The sequence below is a fragment of the Rhamphochromis sp. 'chilingali' genome (genome assembly GCF_963969265.1).
Source record: "Rhamphochromis sp. 'chilingali' genome assembly, chromosome: 2".
Taxonomy (NCBI): domain Eukaryota; kingdom Metazoa; phylum Chordata; class Actinopteri; order Cichliformes; family Cichlidae; genus Rhamphochromis; species Rhamphochromis sp. 'chilingali'.
Window position 1 is genome coordinate 50,473,008 of NC_137930.1, and position 21,517 is coordinate 50,494,524.

Genomic DNA, 21,517 nt, shown 5'->3' on the forward strand with positions numbered 1-21,517 from the left:
AGCCAGACTTTTCTTTTGTTTAAGGAGATCTTGAGCAATAGTTCAAGACATGCATAAACAAGCTACATGTCTACACACAACTTGGCAAAGAACCAATTTTCAATTTGTATCTTTAGGCACTTTGTAGCAGCCCGTCACAAAACTGAGTTTGTTCCGATTTCTTTTGTTGAATATAAGAAAACGCCAAAGATAACAGTTTGACAGGCATAAAATAGTCAACAAGGTGATTCCCAAAGAGCAATTCACTGTAAACTCAGCATGTCTTGACATGATGTGCAGTGTGTGGTTAAAATTTTGAAGAAACTGGACAAGTGGAGGACAAAAGAAATCATGACAGGCGTAAAATCTCTGTTGCAGGCAAACATCTGAAAAATCGTACTTAAGACAGATAAATTCCAGCAAAAAAAACCTGCGAGATTCATCTGATCCTTTAGTTGATTCATCTATTGTTCACTGAAGCCTGATAAGAAATGGGCGCAGTGGAAAGCTCACTGTCAAGAGGCAGTTCCTTAAGGAAGGAAGGGGGGGCAAGGTATGACCGATTACACATTAATGTGACTGAAAATCAGTGGAAACGGATTTCATGGAGTGGTGGATCTAAACATATCAGTTTGCACATCATACATATTTAACATATCATTCAAACACAACTACAGCCATGTGTAAAACACGGTGGAGGCTCTGTCATGATTTGATGCTGCATCTCAACCCGTGAACCCTGTTTTGATACTACAGTGCATCAAGTTAAAATAACAATGAGATAAACTGCCTTAAGACTGCATAGATGTTTCACAGATGAAGTCTTAATGACTTTGGTGATGCTTCACTTTTCATCTTGTGCAACAACAGATCAAATGAACGAATGTCTGCCTCAGCTGTTGCTAAAAAGTGCGCATGCTGAACACATGGTTTCCATTAAAAAATTGTTGTCATTTGGAAGCTTTGAATAGTTTATCACTTCAAAAGAATGTATGTGAGGTCTCCTGGGAAATGAGCTTATCTTTGTGCATGTTGTCAGTTTATGGGGTATAATTAGCACAGAAAAGACAAGAGCCACACTCATTGTTCTGGTTAATTTTTTACCAGCTATCCCTGATTGAAAATCCAGTCGCAGGTAGAGTATATCATCTTCTGCATCCTGCTCACAGGCTGTTGCTTTTCCTGTGTAATTAGGTCAGTAGAACTCTTTGCTGGCAAGCTCATGAATTATTGATTTACTATAGTCTGCCAAATTCCCAACTTCACTTTCATCAGACTTTACTCATTTTCACTGGAGACATTCTGTATAATAAGCGTGCTCACGATTTTAATTGGCCCGCAAGATTTAAGAGATAATGTGTCTGAGTGTTCCTCAATATAAACCCCAAGAGTTCATGCTGTATTTTACAGGATTCTCAAGAAAAAAAATCACTCCCATCAAAAAAATAAAAAAAATAAAATCATGCACTCCATTTTTAACGTGCACTATAAAAAATGTCCGAAAGCTTTTTGTGTCTATTTTATTTCTAGTCTGTAGCACATTTTTGACCCAAAGTGCAGCAGAGACAGGCACATTTGCATTCCAGGTCTCCAAACAACAACAAAAAAGAAGCAGTTTCAAAATAAAGCTGAAAGGTAGGTAACCAATTATTGTGGAAAGTAAAAATCACAACAATCTGAATTGAGAATTGGCAAACTGATGATTTATCTCATAAAGCTCATAAATTGCATAAATCATGACACATTGCTCTGTCCTATATGAGCTGCCCTCATGGGTTAAAAATATCTGTGTTGGTTTCGGCAATACCGATCCTGCTGTATTTGCAGAACTACCAGTTAACCCAACCCTTACTAAATCACATGTCTTTATACTATGAGAGAAAGTCACGCCGACCAGAAGAACATGCAAACTCCACACAGAAACTGTACATCACAAGCACAGTGTTCAAAAAATATCTTTCATAGTGGTTTTCAAAATAAAACAGAAAGCAACTATACAGTTGCCACAGTGAAACCAGTGAAGAGATTGGGGAACTGGAACCTGTTTTAGAAAGCGGCCCTGCGTCCACACCTAGTTTTAGTTTTGTGCTGAAAGAGGACCATTCTGTTTAAAAAAGAAAAAAAATATGCAGGTTAACTGTAAGTTTAATCAAATTTCTTTCCTACAGCACTGGATGACACGCGTGTTTGAGTTTGGATGCTGGTAGGTTGAAGCAAACTTTTGCACTTATGTAACAAAATAAGTTCCTCTGGTGTCTTGACAAGAAACCCAAACCACATTAGTGTTTGTCAAATAAGTGGAATTTTATTATAAAGAGCATGACTTAGATAATAGGTGATGAAGTGATTAAGAGCAGATTTTGCCATTTGCATTTAAAGTGAAGGTAAAGGCTAGAAATAATGCCATATGTCAGTTTGGCTGGGGATTTTGGGACTCCGACGTGAAATGCTCACACTTCTATTTGAAGGCATGTCTGTGCTCAGTAAACCGAAGCTGAAAGAACTGACTGCGTCCACACGGCTTTTTGTTTCCTCAGTGAACTTTTGGGATTGAATATGGATCATGAGCAGATCATTTGAAGTCATTTTGTTGCAACGCCCTCACCTTTCAGCACTGAAGAAACAGCTGAGTACGATTCTGTGGTTTGGTCGCTCTGCAGACTGCGGTTCACTTATGACATATCATTTAGTAGGGTTCACTTCTCCAAAATGGAGCTTTGTTGACAGAGTAAGTCCATAAATTCTAGACAGACATCCTGCTGGGTTGGCTTAATGCCCAGTCAGTAAGATTTGCACTGACTCTTGGAAGAGAAAGAAAAAATGTAATCAGAAGGTGGTAACGCAATATGCCACTAGACACTGAAAGGCTCCCAGTAAGTGCCATATTTAAAACAACAGTTCTGGTTTTTACTGCATATTTGTGTTGACTGGACCCCTTTCTTGTGGACATTAGCTTCAAAGTACAAAACTGCCTTTTTGATAAAAGAATATTACACATGTAACCTTGATTTGTGTTATAGCCTACAACTTTGATCTGTTGTAAGCTTTGACCTTTGATAACCACACTTTCCCCAATGACTGTATTTCCAATCTTTTGATAAAGAAAATTGTAGAAAGATGGAAACAAAACAGCTGGTTTTAATTTTTTCAACACAGCTGTGGCACCACACCCTGTCAAGAAAAAACAAAGACTAGACGACTGCAGATGTCCATAAAAGAGTCACTGAAACCCTCACGGCTGGTTTATTGTACTGTGTGTTGTTCAGTCAGTGTGGCTCCATTTATATGTATATGTATGTATTTGGGTCACCGCCTTTTTCTCAGGCTACAAAGCCTTGTGTTGCACCTTGTTCGGGAGGTAATCGTCACATCGGGATTACGCACCTTTGACCTCCAGCACTGTCAACAGTAAGCGGCTCACTGAGATAGGCTACCAGCGACCAAATCCACCAGCAGCAACCGGTTTGTCACATGACTGCTGTGCAGCTCAGTCTGGCTCTGTGTGTGTGTGTGAGAGAGAGAGCCTGTCCAGCTTTTATTTCCGTGTTCGCAGAGGGATCGCTGTGCCGAATGACTTTCCGCGGATCCTGAGTGTTTTGCTTTCTTCCACGCCGCGAATCTGCGTCGCCGTGCGGGGATCTGCCAGGGAGACTGGAAGAGGGGGGTGCGTGTGGGGTGGGGTGGCATTCACGCAATCGCATTGCCTGGACCCACGCCGCAGCAGGACCATGCTCACGCGGGTGAAGTCGGCGGTAGCCAATTTCATGGGAGGTATGATGGCCGGTGGCTCCAACGGAGACCATCCCAGCGGCTCGGATCTGCCGCTGAAATTCCCGTACACCCGACCGGACTTCCTGGGACTGTCGCCAGACGAGATCGAGTGTTCGGCGGATCACATCGCAAGACCGATCCTCATCCTGAAGGAGACCAAGCGGCTGCCGTGGTCCACCGGCTACGCAGAGTGAGTATAACCTGTATGCGTCCATCTTTTCTTCCACGCAGCATCCTTTGGAAGTGAGCGCGGTCTTCCTGGACCACTGAGAGCACTCACACAGGCGTAAACAGAAAACACAAGCCCCTCTCTTTATTCTTCTACTTATTATGATCTGCTTCACATATGTTTCAGATGATAAACAGGTTCAAGTACAGCTGATGGCTCTATAATGCACCATGCCAAATATTATTATAAACATCAAGGTTTCCTGTATTTCCAAGACATAAAAATACCTCCACCAAGCTGAAGGTCGTTGTGATCTCTCCCCTGTAACCAGATAAGAATGCTTTATTTTTCAAATGGTGTAGAAAAGGGAAAGATACCATAAAGCAGGTTATAACGAGGCCAGTTAAGCTGGATAACACAAGGTCACAGGCCTTTGATATTGTATGAGATAAGCAGTGCACTCACAGATAGGATCTGAATAACTGTCTCCAGGTTCATCTCTGTACTCCGTTCACTCGTTCCCTGTGTGAAAAATCTCATTTCAATAGTTTTTCTCAGTTAATCTGTTTAAAGCTGGGGAATTACCTCGAATGTAGCTTATGTTACACTCCCGTGATCCTCTTACATGATAACTTGAGACCAAAATTGCAACTGGACCTGAGATCATCTGCTGTATTATTGATATCACATCTTCTGTTTAGGCATACATTTGGCTCTCACGAATCTTCCTTCCAAGGCTGCAGTAAAGTGCAATACAAACTGCAATGTATTCTTAATGGACGTACTGTGTTATAAACAGCGCTTAGTGCAGCTGCTGGAGTCATAAAAAGCCAATTTCTGGCTTGGCGTTTGGTCAGCAAGGAACACAGCTGAATTAAAATGGCGGAACATGATAAAATACAGGGTGAATTATTCAACCTGTTTCTAAAGCCTACACACTGGAGAGGAAACAAATGAGTCATTGAGATTTACATGCTTAAAAATAATTACTTCATCACTATGTTCCATTTACATTTGATGTACACAGCTCAAGTAATCTGGGGATGTCTCATTATTATCTGCTTCCTGAGAGTGCAGAGTCACAGTCCCTCCTACTCATGCAGTCCCACAAAAAGTCAGTGAGGTTGTGTCCTGTCCTAAAAATCCTAAACCTACACCTACAGTGCGTGACTGCCCCACGCCCCAGTTCAGTCTTATCTTCATGCCGTTTCTCTATAAAGAAGTTTCTCTTTCCTTATTGATCGATTACATTTAGTAAGAGCACCAGGATGGAAATCTAATATTTCCAGTTTAGCAGTCCTGCTAGGAAGCCAGTTTAGTAGTGCAAGCGAATGTCATCTCAAGTCGAGGCTTTCTTGCTGTAGCACTCTTTTCTTAAGACACAGCTGCTTGAGCAGCATAGAGACAAGGACCTGAAAGAGCACTTTGGCTTATCAGTTGACCTGATCTTTTGTTAATGTTTCCTCTTGCTTTATGCAGTAAAAACATTAAACTATAGCAGGAAATGATCCAAATCATTTCCAAGAGCTCAGTGTGATCTGTTAATACTGGTTATTTGTAAAAACATTACTTCCTAAATCCTGAATTTTTAGAAGTTGGAAGAAGAGAATTAAAAAAAAAAACATTTCTTGCTGTCTTGCTTAAATACAGCAGATTATTATTATTATTACTTTTTGCTGATCAGCTAGTTGATAAATTGACTGTTTCAATACTAGGAGAGCTATCTGCTGTCTCTTCATGTAGATTTAAGAAGTACAGAGAAATTGTGGGAGTCGCCCTTATTTATTTATTTATTTTTACTAATCTACCATAGTGAATTTTTAATCTCAAGACATAAAAGAGCAGATTAGGACTGGCTTGTTTTTAGAAGCCATCGACTATTTTTATGATCAAAGTTTCCATTAAAATGAAAATTCAGATTTTTGTGTAGATACTGTGATCATTGTTATTCATCATCATTGTGTCACAAGGTTTCTGTGGCTATAAAAATCAACATATTCAAATGAGATGCATAATTCTGCAGGATCAGTTCAACAGTTCTGCTTAACACATCCAGCGGATACTCCCGCCAGCAGTGTGTGTGTGTGTGTGTGTGTGTGTGTGTGTGTTAGCTTGGCATAGAATCAACCAAAACCGAGACATACGTCATACCAGGGATTTGTCAACAGCTGGCTGACCAGCAGGCTTTGTTGTCATGAAATATCACTGCCAGCTGAGAAAACCTGAGCCCATCTGAGAAGTGGTGATCCGTTGCAGGTCTACTCAGAAGGATTAGTGGAGTCAATGGATCACTTTGATAAACCAAAAAACATGAAGACTTTGAAGGTACTATACCAGCATATAGTACTGACCACATTTATTGCTTTTTTTGTTTTTTTCTTTCTACTCAAATGGCTCATGTTTGTTGCACTTTTTGCTTTTTCAATATTATGAATATTTAATCCCTCTTGTAGGTTTGATTGAAACATTTGACCACTGGCGATGGAAAGTAAAAGTCTGATTGGGCTTAGGCTGGCTCAGCCTCATTTTTCTCCTTCTTGCTCCTGCTCTTCTGAGTAGTCCTTGCTGAGCTTTCCGAGGTTATCCTGGGTTATTTCGTGGCTTCCAGCAGAGAAAGAATGAGCAGTTCGCCTTCACAAGGAGGATTCTGATGCACTGTCTCTGAGTGGGTGCACTGTCTGCTCCAGTGAACGCGAACATTTGAATGGATCACTGAGTATTGCTCACTCCAATTGTGTCACTGTCTCTTTGCAGCACACTCGCATGCCTCACTTTTGCAGAAAGGTAACACTTACAGCAGCTCTTCCCCAGTGTTTTATTTTTTCTTCCCCTAAACACAAAGACCACTAACGTTTCGCTTGTTCATTCTATTGTTTGGGTGTAGCACTGTCATGCTATGTGTTGCTTGACTTTCCCAGACTTGAGAAGCTGAGGGGAGTTTCTCTTGCTCTCACCTTAATCAAGCTTATCTAGCTCTTAAAAGACTCAGTTAGTCTTTTATGTGGTCAAAATATAAAGAACAGTATGGAAGAAAGGAATGAGTCCATGGCTTATTTAACAGAAATGTACTCGCAGAACAACAGGGGAGTTTACTTTTGCAGCTAGTATGCAAGTTAGCAAGCCATACCAGGTTTCTATGTGTGATAGAGAGTGGTCAATCGTGTTAAATTGTAGGGGTGGGGGAAAAAATCAGTATATAGTATCATGATATATTGCATGGCATATGTATTGATCCAGGGACACCAAATATCCATATTTTATTAAATAAGTTAAAATAATCTAGGAAAACTATGGGCACATCTCATGTGCCACTATCCTGAGATAATGTTAGCCAAGCACTTACATTAAATCAAATCAAGTGAAAAACCATCCAACACTGGACACACGACCTCCTAATTCAAAGCAAGCTAATGCTTATTGCAACATTTTGGCAGGTTTTAGTGTCAGTGTTGTTCTGCTTGACAACCTAATTGAGCAGCATAAATAAATAAAGTAAGATAAGGTTATCTTATTGGATAAAAGAGTCAATGAAAAATTGTAACTTCGAGATTTAATTTGCAGCTGGAAAAAAGTGATAAATCACAAGATATGTCATTGCAATCCTCAGCATATCACATAATGTTAAAAATCGCAATAGTTTTGTATGGTAAGTGAAATATTACGATAATATCGTATTATGGGGAATCTGGTGATTCTAACCTTTATTAAACAGATTTCTTAGACTTTGGCTTTTGGTTTTTGTAAAGGCAGTTAATCTTACCTACTAATATTTGCTAAAGTATGACTGAAATTTGTTTTTTGGGGAGGCCAAATGCTTGTGTTGAGCTCCACCCACTCATTCAATCACTCACTGACCCAGTGGACACTGCAGCCTCAGCAGTACAATCAATTCTCAATCAATATGCGTGTCTGTAAGGTAAAAACTAGTCCCACCACTGCACACTGCATGTTTTATCTGCAGGTCTGCTGGCATTCATATGTGAGGGCATGCCGGTGAGATGATCAAATCTGTTTTAACAGGTGAGAGAGTGGGCGCTCCGAGGTGTTTGACAGCTAGGGTGTGTTCAGCTAACATTTTCAAGGTAACAAAAGATAACATTTTTTCAAGCAGCACAAACATGTGGCATAGTAAATGTGGATAAGCATTATCAGTGCACTGTCTTTCCGGTAGCCTACATAATTTATCATTCCCATGGGAAAGAAGATGCATAAAGTAAATGTCAGTCCCAACTGTGGAGAGGAGGCGCATGAGCAGCACTTCATACATACACACTTCATACATTTCCCAGTGCTTGCTCTGTCACATGGTGCAGCACATGGTTTTTTGCTTATGTTGCTTATACACATCGCTCAGAGGTAGGAATGACATAATCCTGATGAATCTGTATCTTAAGTATGAGTAACTGTTGAACAAAACACGTGTTGCACTTCCTTAATCAAGTTATCATGACTGATATCATGATAATATTATTCTGCAGAAGAAGTGACAGGAAGCTGTAACAGCATATAACCACAAAAGTAGAAAAAATTACCCAAACATGCATAACATAGGAATATTTGTCCTTTAAGTTTGTTATAAATATTCACACTTAGATTCAAACTATCAGCAGAAATAATGTGGGAGTTTCAGTAAAGCACAGGAATGTGCAATTCATTTTCCTCAGGATCAACATCGAGCCAAACTGAGGTGTTCTTGTTCTTCTTGTTCTTGTTCTTCTTGTTCTTCTTCTTCTCCTTCTCCTTCTTCTCCTCCTCCTCCTCCTCCTCCTCCCAGCTAACAGTGCCAGTTTCTTATGTTGTCTCTTGGGAGAATTCACTGCCCACCCCCACTGTAGCAAATATACAGACATGTGCCATTGCACTAAACAATGCTAAACTTGCATACAGATAAAAACATACATGTACAAGTAACAGACTTATTAAAGTGTCTAGGAGAAATTAGGGAGCAGACATGGATACCCTACAATCATTATAGTAACATTATAAAACTTTGAAAAACACAAAGAATTGAAATAGGTGGGTTGATGTTCAGCATCTATTAGCTAACATGAAAAGCTATAATTATGTGTTCATTGCCTCAAGGTTAGTTTTGTTTTTTTTCTATAACTTGGCATCACTTCTGTGAGTTTTTGTCTGGACTTGTATTTTTTGAAAGGAGGAGATAGACTGATAATGTCTGGTTCCTGAATATTATTTTTTAGGTTATCATGAGTGTTACAATTGAGCCTCAGACCGTTTATGTTCTTTATACCATTATTTAACCCTAGTTTCTGAGTGTTCTCTCTGTTTCGTTTCTTTGCCTCCCCGGTCCCAGTGTCAAGCCTGTGTGTCTTAGTCTTTGTTTTTGTGCTTATCTTACTTCCGGTGTTACTTTGATAGTCTCCTGCCTTTTGTGTGACATATTCAGTTTTGCTTCCCTTGTCTAATTTTTCTAGATTAGTATCATCTGTTTTCATCTGTGAAAGTTCTTAGTCATCCAGGTCATTGTAGTGTAGGAGCTTGGAAAGAAAAGTCCAGACGCTTGAAGATGTTTGAAGATGAAGATGTTCTTCATCTTGCTTAAAGATGTTTCACCTCTCATCCGAGAAGCTCCTTAGATCATCTGTGTTCCCACCTGTGGCCTGTTCTCTCGTTACCCCTTGTGTGTATTTATGTCCAAAGTCTCTCTCTGTTTGTTGTCTCGTTATCACCTTTTTTGTTGTTTTAATTTTCAATTTAGAAATGCAACCAAAACCAATCTTTGTTGTTGATAATTCAAAATAAGAATTTCTAAAATTAAAAATGTTTTTTGAACCTAAATGATAAATAGATTTTAGGAAATCCCCAAACTGCAAAAACAAACTCCAAAGAACATTAAGTCCTCTTTAATAAATGGCACTAAATGATAAATCACATATCAAAATTCTGTGTTAGTTTTCTGGCAGTATATATGGTAGATGAGTCTCAGTGCGTTTATCGGGGTGGCTGTAGTTCAGGAAGTAGAGCAGGTCACCTTCTGATCGGAAGGTTGGTGGTTCGATCCTTGGCTCCTCCAGTCTACGTGTCAAGTATCTTTGGGCAAGATTCTAACCCCAAGTTGCTCTCCGATGCATCCGTCGGAGTATAAATGTGTGTGAATGTACTTAGAAAGCACTCAATTCAGAGAAAGTGCTTGTGCGATTGGGTGAATGTGGCATGTTGTATAGAGCACTTTGAGTACTCCGGGGCTATGTAAGAATCGGTCCATTTATCTGAAATTTCAATTTGATAGTGACAACTTAACTGAAACTGACTTACTGCTCATAGCTATTGCTAATTTCCAGTCATTGTCCCTAGTTTGGCTTTTACATCCACAATACATGTAAAATTTTACAGTATCCGATTATATAGATACAAAACTACAATAAATGTATGTTAACAAGAAAAAAAAATGACAAAAAAAAAAAGTTCCTCAAACCAAAGAAGGAATATAGTTATGTAGATCACACATCTGACAGGATAATTAAGGCCATGACACTGTCTCTAATATGAAGAACTGAAATGAAGTAAGTGAATATGACAGCCCTCTTCTCGGACACAGTTCATGCCTCCGGGTGTGGATGGTTTTTCCTGTCATATAAGAGATGAAAGGATTGGAACCTCAACTGTTGTTAATCTTGTGATTATGTGTATTTTACACGGTCAATTGACCGTCGGGCGTCGCAGTGCTTTGGCCTCAGTCATGCATGATGGTGTATGAAGAGTTGGAGTTAGCGGCCTTCGAGTGGTGTGCTTCTGAAATTGTAGGGCAAGCTGGACTGAAGGGGAATAGAGCTGCTGGAGATAACCAAAATAAGCGAGTGAACGCTGAGTGAATGTGATTTTGATTGTAAGGAAAAATTTGATGGCAACAGCGCATTTCAAAAGTTGGGGCGGGGCCATTTTTACCACTGTTTAGCATCCCCTCCTTTTTCTTCGTGTGATAGCTTCAGCCAGCATTTGTGAATGTCACTGGGAACTATTTTTACAGACAGTGACTGTCACAGTACGGCTGTGTGCAGGCAAAAGTAGGACCCAAACGCAAACTCACAGAGACAAAAGGTAAACTCAAAAAACACAGCTTTATTGCTGGCGTGGAGTGGGACACGAAAAACAATACAAAATAAACTAAACTGGGAAAACTAAAGCACAAGGAGCCACAGGGGGGGGGGGGAGAAAAAAAAAAACAAAAAAAAAAAAAAACACACAGCTATGGAGACTACGACACTGACAAAGAGAAACACAGGGCTTAAATACACAGAGGGATAACGAGGGAATGAGACACAGAAGGAGGGCACAGCTGGGAGAAATCAGGACTGGACGAGACAGAGACGCAAAACTAGAAACACTCACATGAGGCATGGACCTTCAAAGTAAAACAGGAAGTATCACACAGAGACGCGAACTAGACACAGTGGAGACAGCAACTAAGAAACAGAGACAAACCATAAGGCAGAGGTCTAAGAACCAAAATACACAGAGGGAAATACTCAGCTTTGAACACAAGAGACTAGACTAGAGGGAGTAACAAAAGACCAACCATGAGAACATAATGCACAATGCAGGGTGACAGAAAACAAGAAACTCAAACATGCAAAGACACACCATAAACAGAACAGAGGGGGCACAGAGAGACATGAAGGGCAGGGGAGACTTAACATGGGTTGAAACACAAGGGGGAACTAATAAGCAAATCAACATAGGAGGCCTAATGAGCTAAACATACTATAAACATCAAAATGAACTAAAACTCAAAACACCGGGTCCTAAGACCCAGGATCGTGACAGAGCCCCCCCCCTTCAAGGGCGGATTCCAGACGCCCAAAACCAGGAAAAACAAAACAAAACCAAAAACAACCCACCCAGGGCGGGCGGCGGGGGTCCAGGACGGAGGGCCAGAAACAAAGCCACAAAAACACAATGTCCATCAAAAACACAGGAGCGCAGGGAACAGTTCACAACTCCTCAGGGTGCCGACCCGGAGGGTGACGGTCCAGAAGTCCATAGTTCATTTGATCAGGGGGCCGTCCGTGCGGACGGCAACGGCGGCGACACGGAAACGGTTCAGGGGGCCGACCTCGACGGCGGTGACGTGGAAACAGGTCAGGGGGCCGGCTGTGCGGAAGGCGACGGCGGCAACTCAGGCGATGGCGATCAGGGGGCCGGCCGTGGGGAAGGCGACGGCGGCAACGGCGATCAGGGGGCCGGCCGCGCGGAAGGCAGCGGCGGCGCCCAAGTGTCAGGCGTACCGGCCGAGGCTTGGAGGGCACAGGACCAGGCGACGCTGAAGCAGAGGCTGGCCCAGGCGTAGCAGAAGCACAGGCAGAGGCCGGACCAGGCGTAGCAGAAGCACAGGCAGAGGCCGGACCAGGCGATGACGAAGACTCGGATGCAGCCGGACCAGGCGACGACGAGGCGGTCGCAGGTGGCGGCTGGACAGGCTCCTCGGGCCCTCCAGCTGATGCGGCGTGAGGCTGAACGGGCCCCTCGGACCCTCCAGCGGAGACAGGAGGCTGAATGGGCCCCTCGGACCCTCCAGCTGACGAGGCGTGAGGCTGAACGGGCCCCTCGGACCCTCCAGCTGACGAGGCGTGAGGCTGGACGGGCCCCTCGGGCCCTCCAGCGGACGAGGCGTGAGGCTGGACGGGCTCCTCGGGCCCTCCAGCGGACGAGGCGTGAGGCTGGACGGGCTCCTCGGGCCCTCCAGCGGACGAGGCGTGAGGCTGGACGGGCTCCTCGGGCCCTCCAGCGGACGAGGCGTGAGGCTGGTGTGGTTCTCCGGAACCACCGGCTGACGTGGCATGACCAGTAGGTGCAGAGACCACCGGCTGAACAGAAGGCTGAGTGGGTGACGGAACAGATGACTGAGCTGAACAATGGGGAGCTGGCTGAGCTGCACAGTGGGCTAAGGGCTGAGCTAACGGAAGCACGGGAAAGTGTACTATGGACTGGGTGGCTAACAGCGCTAATGACTGAGCTAAAGACTGAAAGGCATGCAGTAGTGATGGCGGTGTGGATTGCAGACCGAATTCTCCTGAGCCCTTAGTAGAAACAGGGACGGGCGCAGGCACATGCCGGACACTAGCCACTCCCACCCGAGGAGCTGGTACGGGTGCAGAAAGGGACAGAGCCTCAGCCGGCCTGGAAACCAGAGCGGGGACCAACTGGGCCTCAGCCTCCCCCACCCGAGGAACTGGTACGGGTGCAGAGGTACGCTGGGCCCGAGCTGCCCCGGGAGGATAAACACGAGCAGGAAAAGGAGCAGGCTCAGAAAAAACAGTCTTAGAAACAGCAGGCTCAGGGTCGACAAAAACAGATCAAAAATGAACCCGCCGTCCACTTCATGTTTTGCAGTCTTAGTATTAGCAGTCCTTGTTTTAATAGTTTTTGAAATCCTTGGGTTGACAGTTGTAGAGTGAGCTGACTTGGGGATGACTGAACCGGACCTGACAAAACCCGAACAGACGGAACCGGAACTGAGTGTGTTTGACCTGGTAGAGTGGTTCACAGTTTTCCCTTTAACAGCATTTACAGCCTTTGGCGAGTGCTTATTGTCTGTGATTTCTCCCTGTTCAGAGGGAGCAAAATGAAAAAACTTCTCCCAGTCTATGTCATCGTCCATCAGGGACACATCGACAGGATCAGGAGTGTGTCTATTGTTCTTAATGTCCAGAGAAGCGGAAGAAGGATAATCAGTGTTACTCACCACCGGGAGTTGCTTAACATGGTCCATCTTATTGCGGCGTGTGCGCCGCTTCCTACGGGGAGGGGAAGCGGGCGGAGAGAATAGCCGAGCCTCCGGCGTGCAGAACGGCGACACGGAGGCTGGAGCGTGGGCAATTGAAGGGACGCGGAGAATTCCCACCTGAAGCGGCCGCGGCTTGGGTGCAGGTGAAGCGGCAGGTGGGGGCTTTCGGCAGCTCCGGGGACCACCGAGAGCCAGCCGCGTTCCTCGGAAAATCCGCCCGTAGTCAGGAGTGCGCCACGGCCTCAAGCGGAGCTCCTCCTCTAGCTCAGCAAAGGCAGCATCCTGACGCTCACGCAGCTGAGAGCGGTTTGCTGGGTCCATGTAATGGTCGTAGTCTTCTGTCACAGTACGGCTGTGTGCAGGCAAAAGTAGGACCCAAACGCAAACTCACAGAGACAAAAGGTAAACTAAAAAAACACAGCTTTATTGCTGGCGTGGAGTGGGACACGAAAAACAATACAAAATAAACTAAACTGGGAAAACTAAAGCACAAGGAGCCACAGGGAAAAATCATACAGCTATGATGGAGACTACGACACTGACAAAGAGAAACACAGGGCTTAAATACACAGAGGGATAACGAGGGAATGAGACACAGAAGGAGGGCACAGCTGGGAGAAATCAGGACTGGACGAGACAGAGACGCAAAACTAGAAACACTCACATGAGGCATGGACCTTCAAAGTAAAACAGGAAGTATCACACAGAGACGCGAACTAGACACAGTGGAGACAGCAACTAAGAAACAGAGACAAACCATAAGGCAGAGGTCTAAGAACCAAAATACACAGAGGGAAATACTCAGCTTTGAACACAAGAGACTAGACTAGAGGGAGTAACAAAAGACCAACCATGAGAACATAATGCACAATGCAGGGTGACAGAAAACAAGAAACTCAAACATGCAAAGACACACCATAAACAGAACAGAGGGGGCACAGAGAGACATGAAGGGCAGGGGAGACTTAACATGGGTTGAAACACAAGGGGGAACTAATAAGCAAATCAACATAGGAGGCCTAATGAGCTAAACATACTATAAACATCAAAATGAACTAAAACTCAAAACACCGGGTCCTAAGACCCAGGATCGTGACAGTGACTTCTTAAAGTGTTGCTCGGCCCATGCAGTGATTTTCATGATAGAATCGATCCCGTTTTAATGGAGTGCCACTTTTTGCCCTTGTCCCTTGTGCACAGAGATTTCTCTAAATCTGAGATGTGATTATGTACTGTAGATTGTACTGTAGTCTTAATTTTCTGTTTAGGAACATTGTTCTGGAACTATTCCACAATTTGACTGGTGAACCTTTTTGGGTAACTTCTGCTCATCTTCATTTCTGAGTAACTGCCTCTCTAAGATGCTCTTCTTATACACAGCCATGTTACTCACCTGTTGCCATTAAAAACTGATCAATTGCAAAATGCTGCTTCAGCTATTTCTTTTTTAACTACAACTTAATTTACCAACCTTTTGTTATATGCCTTTTAAATTCAAAGTGCAGAGAAAAATGGTGTGTAGTAGCTGGAAAATGTAAATGTAAAAACTAATGGTGAAACTTTTTGAGTCACCTACATTAATAAAAAAATAATAATTCTGTCTCTCTCTCTATCTACACTGTGTGGAAAATAGTTCTGAACCCCCTACGCAATACACCTACAATATACAATACACTTTCTATACAAACTCCTTGGAAATCCATGCCATGAAACTCCTGGCGCACCGTTTGTGTGCTGATGTTAATGCCAGAGGAAGTTTGGAACAGTCCAATCATGGAGTCTTCAGAGCATTGGTGACTTTTACACACCATGTGTCGTGTCCTCTGTAACTTCATGGCTGATTGCTGTGCTTTCACTTTGTATTAATAACACTTACAGCTCATTGTAGAATATCTTGGAGGGAAGAAATTTAACAGGATGAATTGGAAATTGTAAACGACAAAACGGAAATTGTAGTTTTCACTAGCCATATTCCTAGAACCTAACAGGTTCACTTGGGCTGTTTGCTACCTTTCTTTCTGACTTTCTTACTGTAAGCTACCTGGGCATTCTCTTGGACAGTTCTTTTCAACTTGACAAACAAGTACCACTGTAGTTAAATCTAGCTTTTACCAACTACACCAAATTGCCAAGACCAAGCCTTACATACCCTGTAAGGATCTTGAGAAACGTATCTATGCCTTTATCGTCTCCAGATTAGACTACTGTAACTCTCTATATTGGCCTCCAATCTACCCTTCTCTGCAGACTGCAGCTCGTTCAAAATGCGGCAGCACGCCTCTTAACGGGAACTGGCAGGTTTGATCCTATCACCCCCATCCTCGCTGACTTGCATTGGCTTCCCATCAAATACCGCATTGATTTTAAAATTCTGTTGCTTACCTTTAAAATTATAAATAACATGGCTCCTAGCTATCTTACTGAACTTCTCAGCTTGTACACTCCTAGGAGAGCACTGAGGTCAACGGGCCAACTGCTCTTAGTGCAACCTAGGTCACGGCTGAAGACCAGAGGTGATCGTGCTTTTGCTATAGCTGCACCCAACCTCTGGAATAATCTTCCTACTGCTATTCGTCCATCTGAATCGATTCAGTCTTTTAGTGCCTGTTTCCTGCAAATGTTCCCTTATGTACTTTTAATCATTTTACTTTATTGCTGAATAACCTCTTAGTCGAGTTTTTTTGTATTTTCTTTTACTTATTTACACTGTGCTGCAGCTAATTAGTGCTCTCCACCTGCTGGTGTATTTATTGTTATTGTTCCTATCTCTAATTTATTGTATTACTGTGAAGCACTTTGGTGTACCGCTGGTTTTTAAATGTGCTATACAAATAAAGTAGTATTGTATTGTATTGTATTGTATTTTTGCCGTGGTGGCATCCTATTATAGTAGGAACTCTTTACGACCTGCATGGCTAGGTTCTTGATTTTACAGACCTGTGGCAATAGGCTTAAAAAACTTGAATTCAGAGATTAAGAGTTCTGGCCCATGACTATGTCATCTAATGGTTGTTGGTATCCTTGACACACATTGCTCTTATTGTGTTTTTTGGGGTGGGGAAGCAGTGAATAGCTCACTGTGTAGGTCAGCAATAATAATATCCTATAAATATCCTGTCAGTTTTATGGCTCAGTGTTTTCTTAGCTGGAGACAGAGGATCACTGTTTTCATTCTCATGGTTTGTTTACAAAGGATTCTCCTTTGGGAAATAATCGTGACTGCCTCTCATATCAACATGTAGCCATATCGCTTGTCATTTATTTGGTCTAATTTCCCTTTGGACACATAAGATCCAAAATAGCTTAATGCTTTTAAGGATAGTAGGAAATATTAAAGGGTCTTTGTTATGGTTCGGGCTAAAGGGAAAAAAAGTGGCATAATTTTTATAAATTTACATTCCAGTTTCATATGTTGGCTCTTTTTCTCTTGTGGTCTGATCTTAAAAATGATACACGTAGTTTGAAAAGCCCCCTGTAGACAACTTCACTTCACTTGACTAGACTTCACTGTGGCTAAAATGAGAATGTCTGGAGTGGTGTTAAGCAGCGTGTGCTTGTCAATGTCTACACAGCAGCTCGCAGCAGCAGCGCACCATCTGCCAGGTGTTGTATAATGCAGTATTTATGTGTCTTGCTGTCCTTTGGCCTGCTTGTGTAAGGCTTAAATTGAAATATGTATTTAAAGTGAACTCGTTGATGTCATTTCTTAATGTTTCGCTGTCAAAATGGGTGTCACGTAAACTGTTTCACAGAAATCGTGTTTTTGGATGGTTTTACAGTCCAAAAACCATCACTGGGTTGACAGACTACACAGCTTCCATCTCATACATCTGCAGCCATGTGCTGACCAAGAAACTTTAAGACTATTAAACATGTAGAACATTCATGTCTATGTGACTGCGCTAAAGGCACAGTCACAGACCACAGCTGTTATTGAAATTTGTTTTTGTCCTGGTAGAAGGACGTACTTGAAGTGATTTGAGCAAAGATGACAACTGATGTCTTATATATAGTTCCCTCAAAAATGTGTTTACTAATCCTATTTTTAATATTATGCAATTAGTGTATTTATTTCTTGGAAGGATGTTTGTTTTGGAGCTGCTGGATATTTGAATTTAATAAAGTACCTATTCTACATGATACTATACCACATAACCATACTGTAACTACAGTATATCGTGTCTGTTAAACATTTTTGTTCTGTACCAGACTATATTTCTGTATTTCTTTTACACAGACATTTAATTTTTTACATTAATTTAAAGATTCTTATGCCATTGCAATGTGTATAGTGTGTAAATGATAGTTTCATATATGGAATTTCTTAAATATCTCTCTGTCCAGGGTCATCAATGCAGGGAAAAGCACATTAAATGAAGATCAGGCTTGCTGTGAGGTCCTGGTTGTTAAAGGGAGACCTGCAGGAAGCCTCGCGCCTAACCGAACCCCCACAACCCGCAGGAGGTCGTCCCTGCCTAATGGTGAGAGTCTGGGCCTCCGGGAGAACCCGGTAAGTCAAAATGGAGGGTTCATGCCCCAACCCCCCCATCCCCCCATCACATCCACCTTCACGGACATTCTGCAGATGCATTTTCACGACAGGAAAGGACAACAGAGAAGGATAGAGTACAAACTGTGCTGTGATCTATTGCATTTCTTCTCCATTTGTTATCTTTAGAAATAGCACACTGTCTGGATGGATAAACATGTGCGCAGCCAAAATAATTATTTGCACTGAAGTAAAAAGAATGGGGAAAAAAGGAAAAGTCTTTTGGTGAAATCGGGTGGAAAGTTAAAGGATCACTGAGCAAGTGAAACGGTGTTCTACGAGACAGTCTTATATTTGCAGACCAAACATTTTACAGAATTTAGCAGATTATCATGCATGACTTAAGGGTCATAATGCCTCCTTTCTTTTTAGAAAAATGCCATGGCAGACTGAAGCCTTTACATTTTAGCTTTACTGATGAAGGTAATGCAGGTAGAATGAGTTCATCAGTGAATTCCCCTGGGGCCTGTTGGTGAGACCCAGCAGTTTATTGGAGCGGACAGCTTAGCGTCCTTCACACTCCACAGTAGCCTTCAATGACTCTTAAAGTCACCCTTGTTTGCTTTCACAAGAACATTGTGTCATGGAGTACTAAAGAAAACTGTGTATCATTATACCAAAATGCAGTGTCACTGCTCTACTGTCACGACATATTGACACACTTAATTCAATCACTTGCAATTTATCCCATTCCCTACAAGGCAGAGAAAAGATGAAAAGCGCAAAATGTTTACCAGCTCTTTTAAAGTCCTTTGTGATTACAGTATACTAATACTGCTCATAAAATCTCCTCTCAGCTCACCAGTACTTTACTCAGGCCCAGCCGGAGCCTACAGCAAACTCATGCAAGTATCTCATGACTCACTTTCGCAGTGATGTAGCCTTTTTAGTGCTCTTTGCCTGCCTCGTAGACTCACGCTGTAGAATTTGCCTGTGCCATATATAGACAATCAGAGGCTTACTTTGCGCAGCAAAATGTGATGCATGCAACAGCAACTCTGTGGCTATGTGACTTCATTACTGATAGGGGAGCTGTGCTGATATGTAACAGACTTTAAACAGAAATCAGGCCATTGTTTTTTTTTTGTTTGTTTTTTGTGAAGACCAAAAACTCAAAGGTGAGCAATGAATCAGCCAGATCACAAGACATTTTGAATCTTATGTGGGAGATGAGACTTTGTAGATCAACACAGAGGACGCGGTGTACGTTTCAGAGCACAAACTGCATCATGCCGCACCTACTAATACCTCCAGATTTAAGCGAAAGCAAACATTAACATCAGGTTCATTCACTTATGGGCATCGTGCATATCTGTGGGGAGGTTTGAGCTCAGATCAGATTACGAAGTCTTCACACTGAAGACCGATGGGATGAATTTGAATGCTGTGTAGAAAGGCGCTCTCATCCACCAACTGTGAGCAGCGCAATTTACATAGTACAGCTTCCTGTTTGTGTTTGAGAGCTGTACCTTGAGTTCAACTGGTTCTGATTTGGTATTAAAAAGGTCTCTCTTTTCGCTCTGTGCACCATTACCATGATTGTACATCAGCGGTTCCTAAATGTCACGACTCTTTGCCCATCAGGCTGTACTTCACATACTTCCACCTTTGATATTCAGTGGATTTTCGGCGTGCAGTTCATAGATCAGTATGAATGCAAAGTCAGATGAAGTTCCTCCTCTCGCATTTTGCATAATTAATGTTGACACATTTTTATTTACTTTGATTCTTATCTGTTTCCAGGACAACTCTGAAGACCTAACTTTACACTACTGGGCACTGTTCGATGGCCACGCTGGCTCCGGGGCAGCTGTAATGGCCTCTCGTCTTCTCCACCACCACATTGCCCTGCACCTACAGGAAGTGATGGAGATCCTCTGTACTCCTAACCTTGTGCCGCCCACGTGCCTGGGTGAGGAACCTATCAATCACCACCTCACCCCTTCATCTCAGCGTGTCCTTACAAGGGCTGCATCGCTCCGGGGTGCCGCAGGGGCTCCGGGTTCCCCCAGTACCCCACCGACACGCTTCTTCACAGAGAAGAAGGTGTCGCAGGAGAGCCTGGTGATTGGAGCCATCGAGAACGCCTTCAAAGACATGGTAAGAGGCACGTGCGTGATCTGTAGTTGTCTTTTGACCTGTAAACGTTCCATGTCAAATGCATAGATTGTATATAAAAGATGGATTTAGCCACAGTGGCGTCATAGATTGATTTGCAGGATACCATCTTCAAGGCTCGAGAGGAGCATTTTGATTCTATGGCACTTTTGGGCCTTTCATTAAAGTCAGGTGGTGTATCTCTAAGCAGAGCACTTTACTGCCCACACCCACACCTGTTTTTATCCGCTAGTTAAAAAAAATGCTGTAACAATGAAAAGAATACAAAGAAAAGCTTCTCCTGCTCTTCATAAAATGACGCTTTTCCAGCTGTTTTGCCTGGAAGCAGGGCGTTGCTGGAAATGAAAAGATTAACTGTATTCTGTTAAGCTAAGTTACAAACCCATAACCATATAATACTTTTTGATCACTGCACACACCTTTAGCTGTCATACACATACAGGGAATTTCCAAACTACTGTTCTTTTGCATCCCATGCTCCACTTCATCACTGCCTGCGCACATACTATAAAATTAATAATCTTCACATCTGTTAGCCTCTAGTTGCTATCAGTAAATGCTGATTTGTCATGATTAGACAGTCAAGCCAATTGCACATAAGCCTCCTAACTTCCTGCTGGTGTGTAAAGGTGAGCGCGTACACACATACAGCACACAATATAATCTGTTGTTTACGGTGTAGAAATGACCTGAGCTACCCTTTCTGCTGCTAATTTGCTCAGTATGTTCAGTTATACAGCTGTAAAATAATTATGTGCTACACTATTAAATGACTTTATCCATTAGAGCCTACATTAGTATTTCAAAACTTAAAGGTACAGTAAGTCACTGTTTGAAATTAAACAATAGAAAACAGGCTGCCCCTCTGTTGGTCTTCCTTGGTCTCTTGTGTTCTGGGGGCCTCTGGATGTCTGGAGTTTTGATCTCCTCCATACCTGCTTCATACCCTGGAGGACGGGGCTGTGGCTCCCCACACTCCCTAGCAGATCGTTACATGGAGAAACCTTTGGAATACAAGCATGCTGATCCACACAGGTATGCACACAGGTGTACACACGGGTATTCACAGACGCGGACTACAGCTTTCTTGGCTGCTGCCTCAAAGCACATTGTGCGCTGTCTATCTTGCGTGCTGCACAATATCGTTTATTATTTAGTATCTACTGATATCTACTGCTAGCTAGTT

At 42.7% G+C, this 21,517-nt stretch overlaps 1 protein-coding gene across 1 annotated transcript in view; it reads left to right on the forward strand.

Moving 5' to 3' along the window:
• The first annotated feature begins 3,576 nt into the window (after positions 1–3,576).
• The window catches only part of ppm1h (protein phosphatase, Mg2+/Mn2+ dependent, 1H), a 44,294-nt gene continuing 26,353 nt past the window's right edge, over positions 3,577–21,517 (forward strand). The window contains exons 1-3 of the mRNA XM_080874450.1: positions 3,577–3,940; positions 18,009–18,174; positions 19,957–20,313. Coding sequence (XP_080730576.1) covers positions 3,708–3,940; positions 18,009–18,174; positions 19,957–20,313 — 756 coding nt within the window. The 5' untranslated portion in view covers positions 3,577–3,707. The remainder of the gene's footprint in view (positions 3,941–18,008; positions 18,175–19,956; positions 20,314–21,517) is intronic.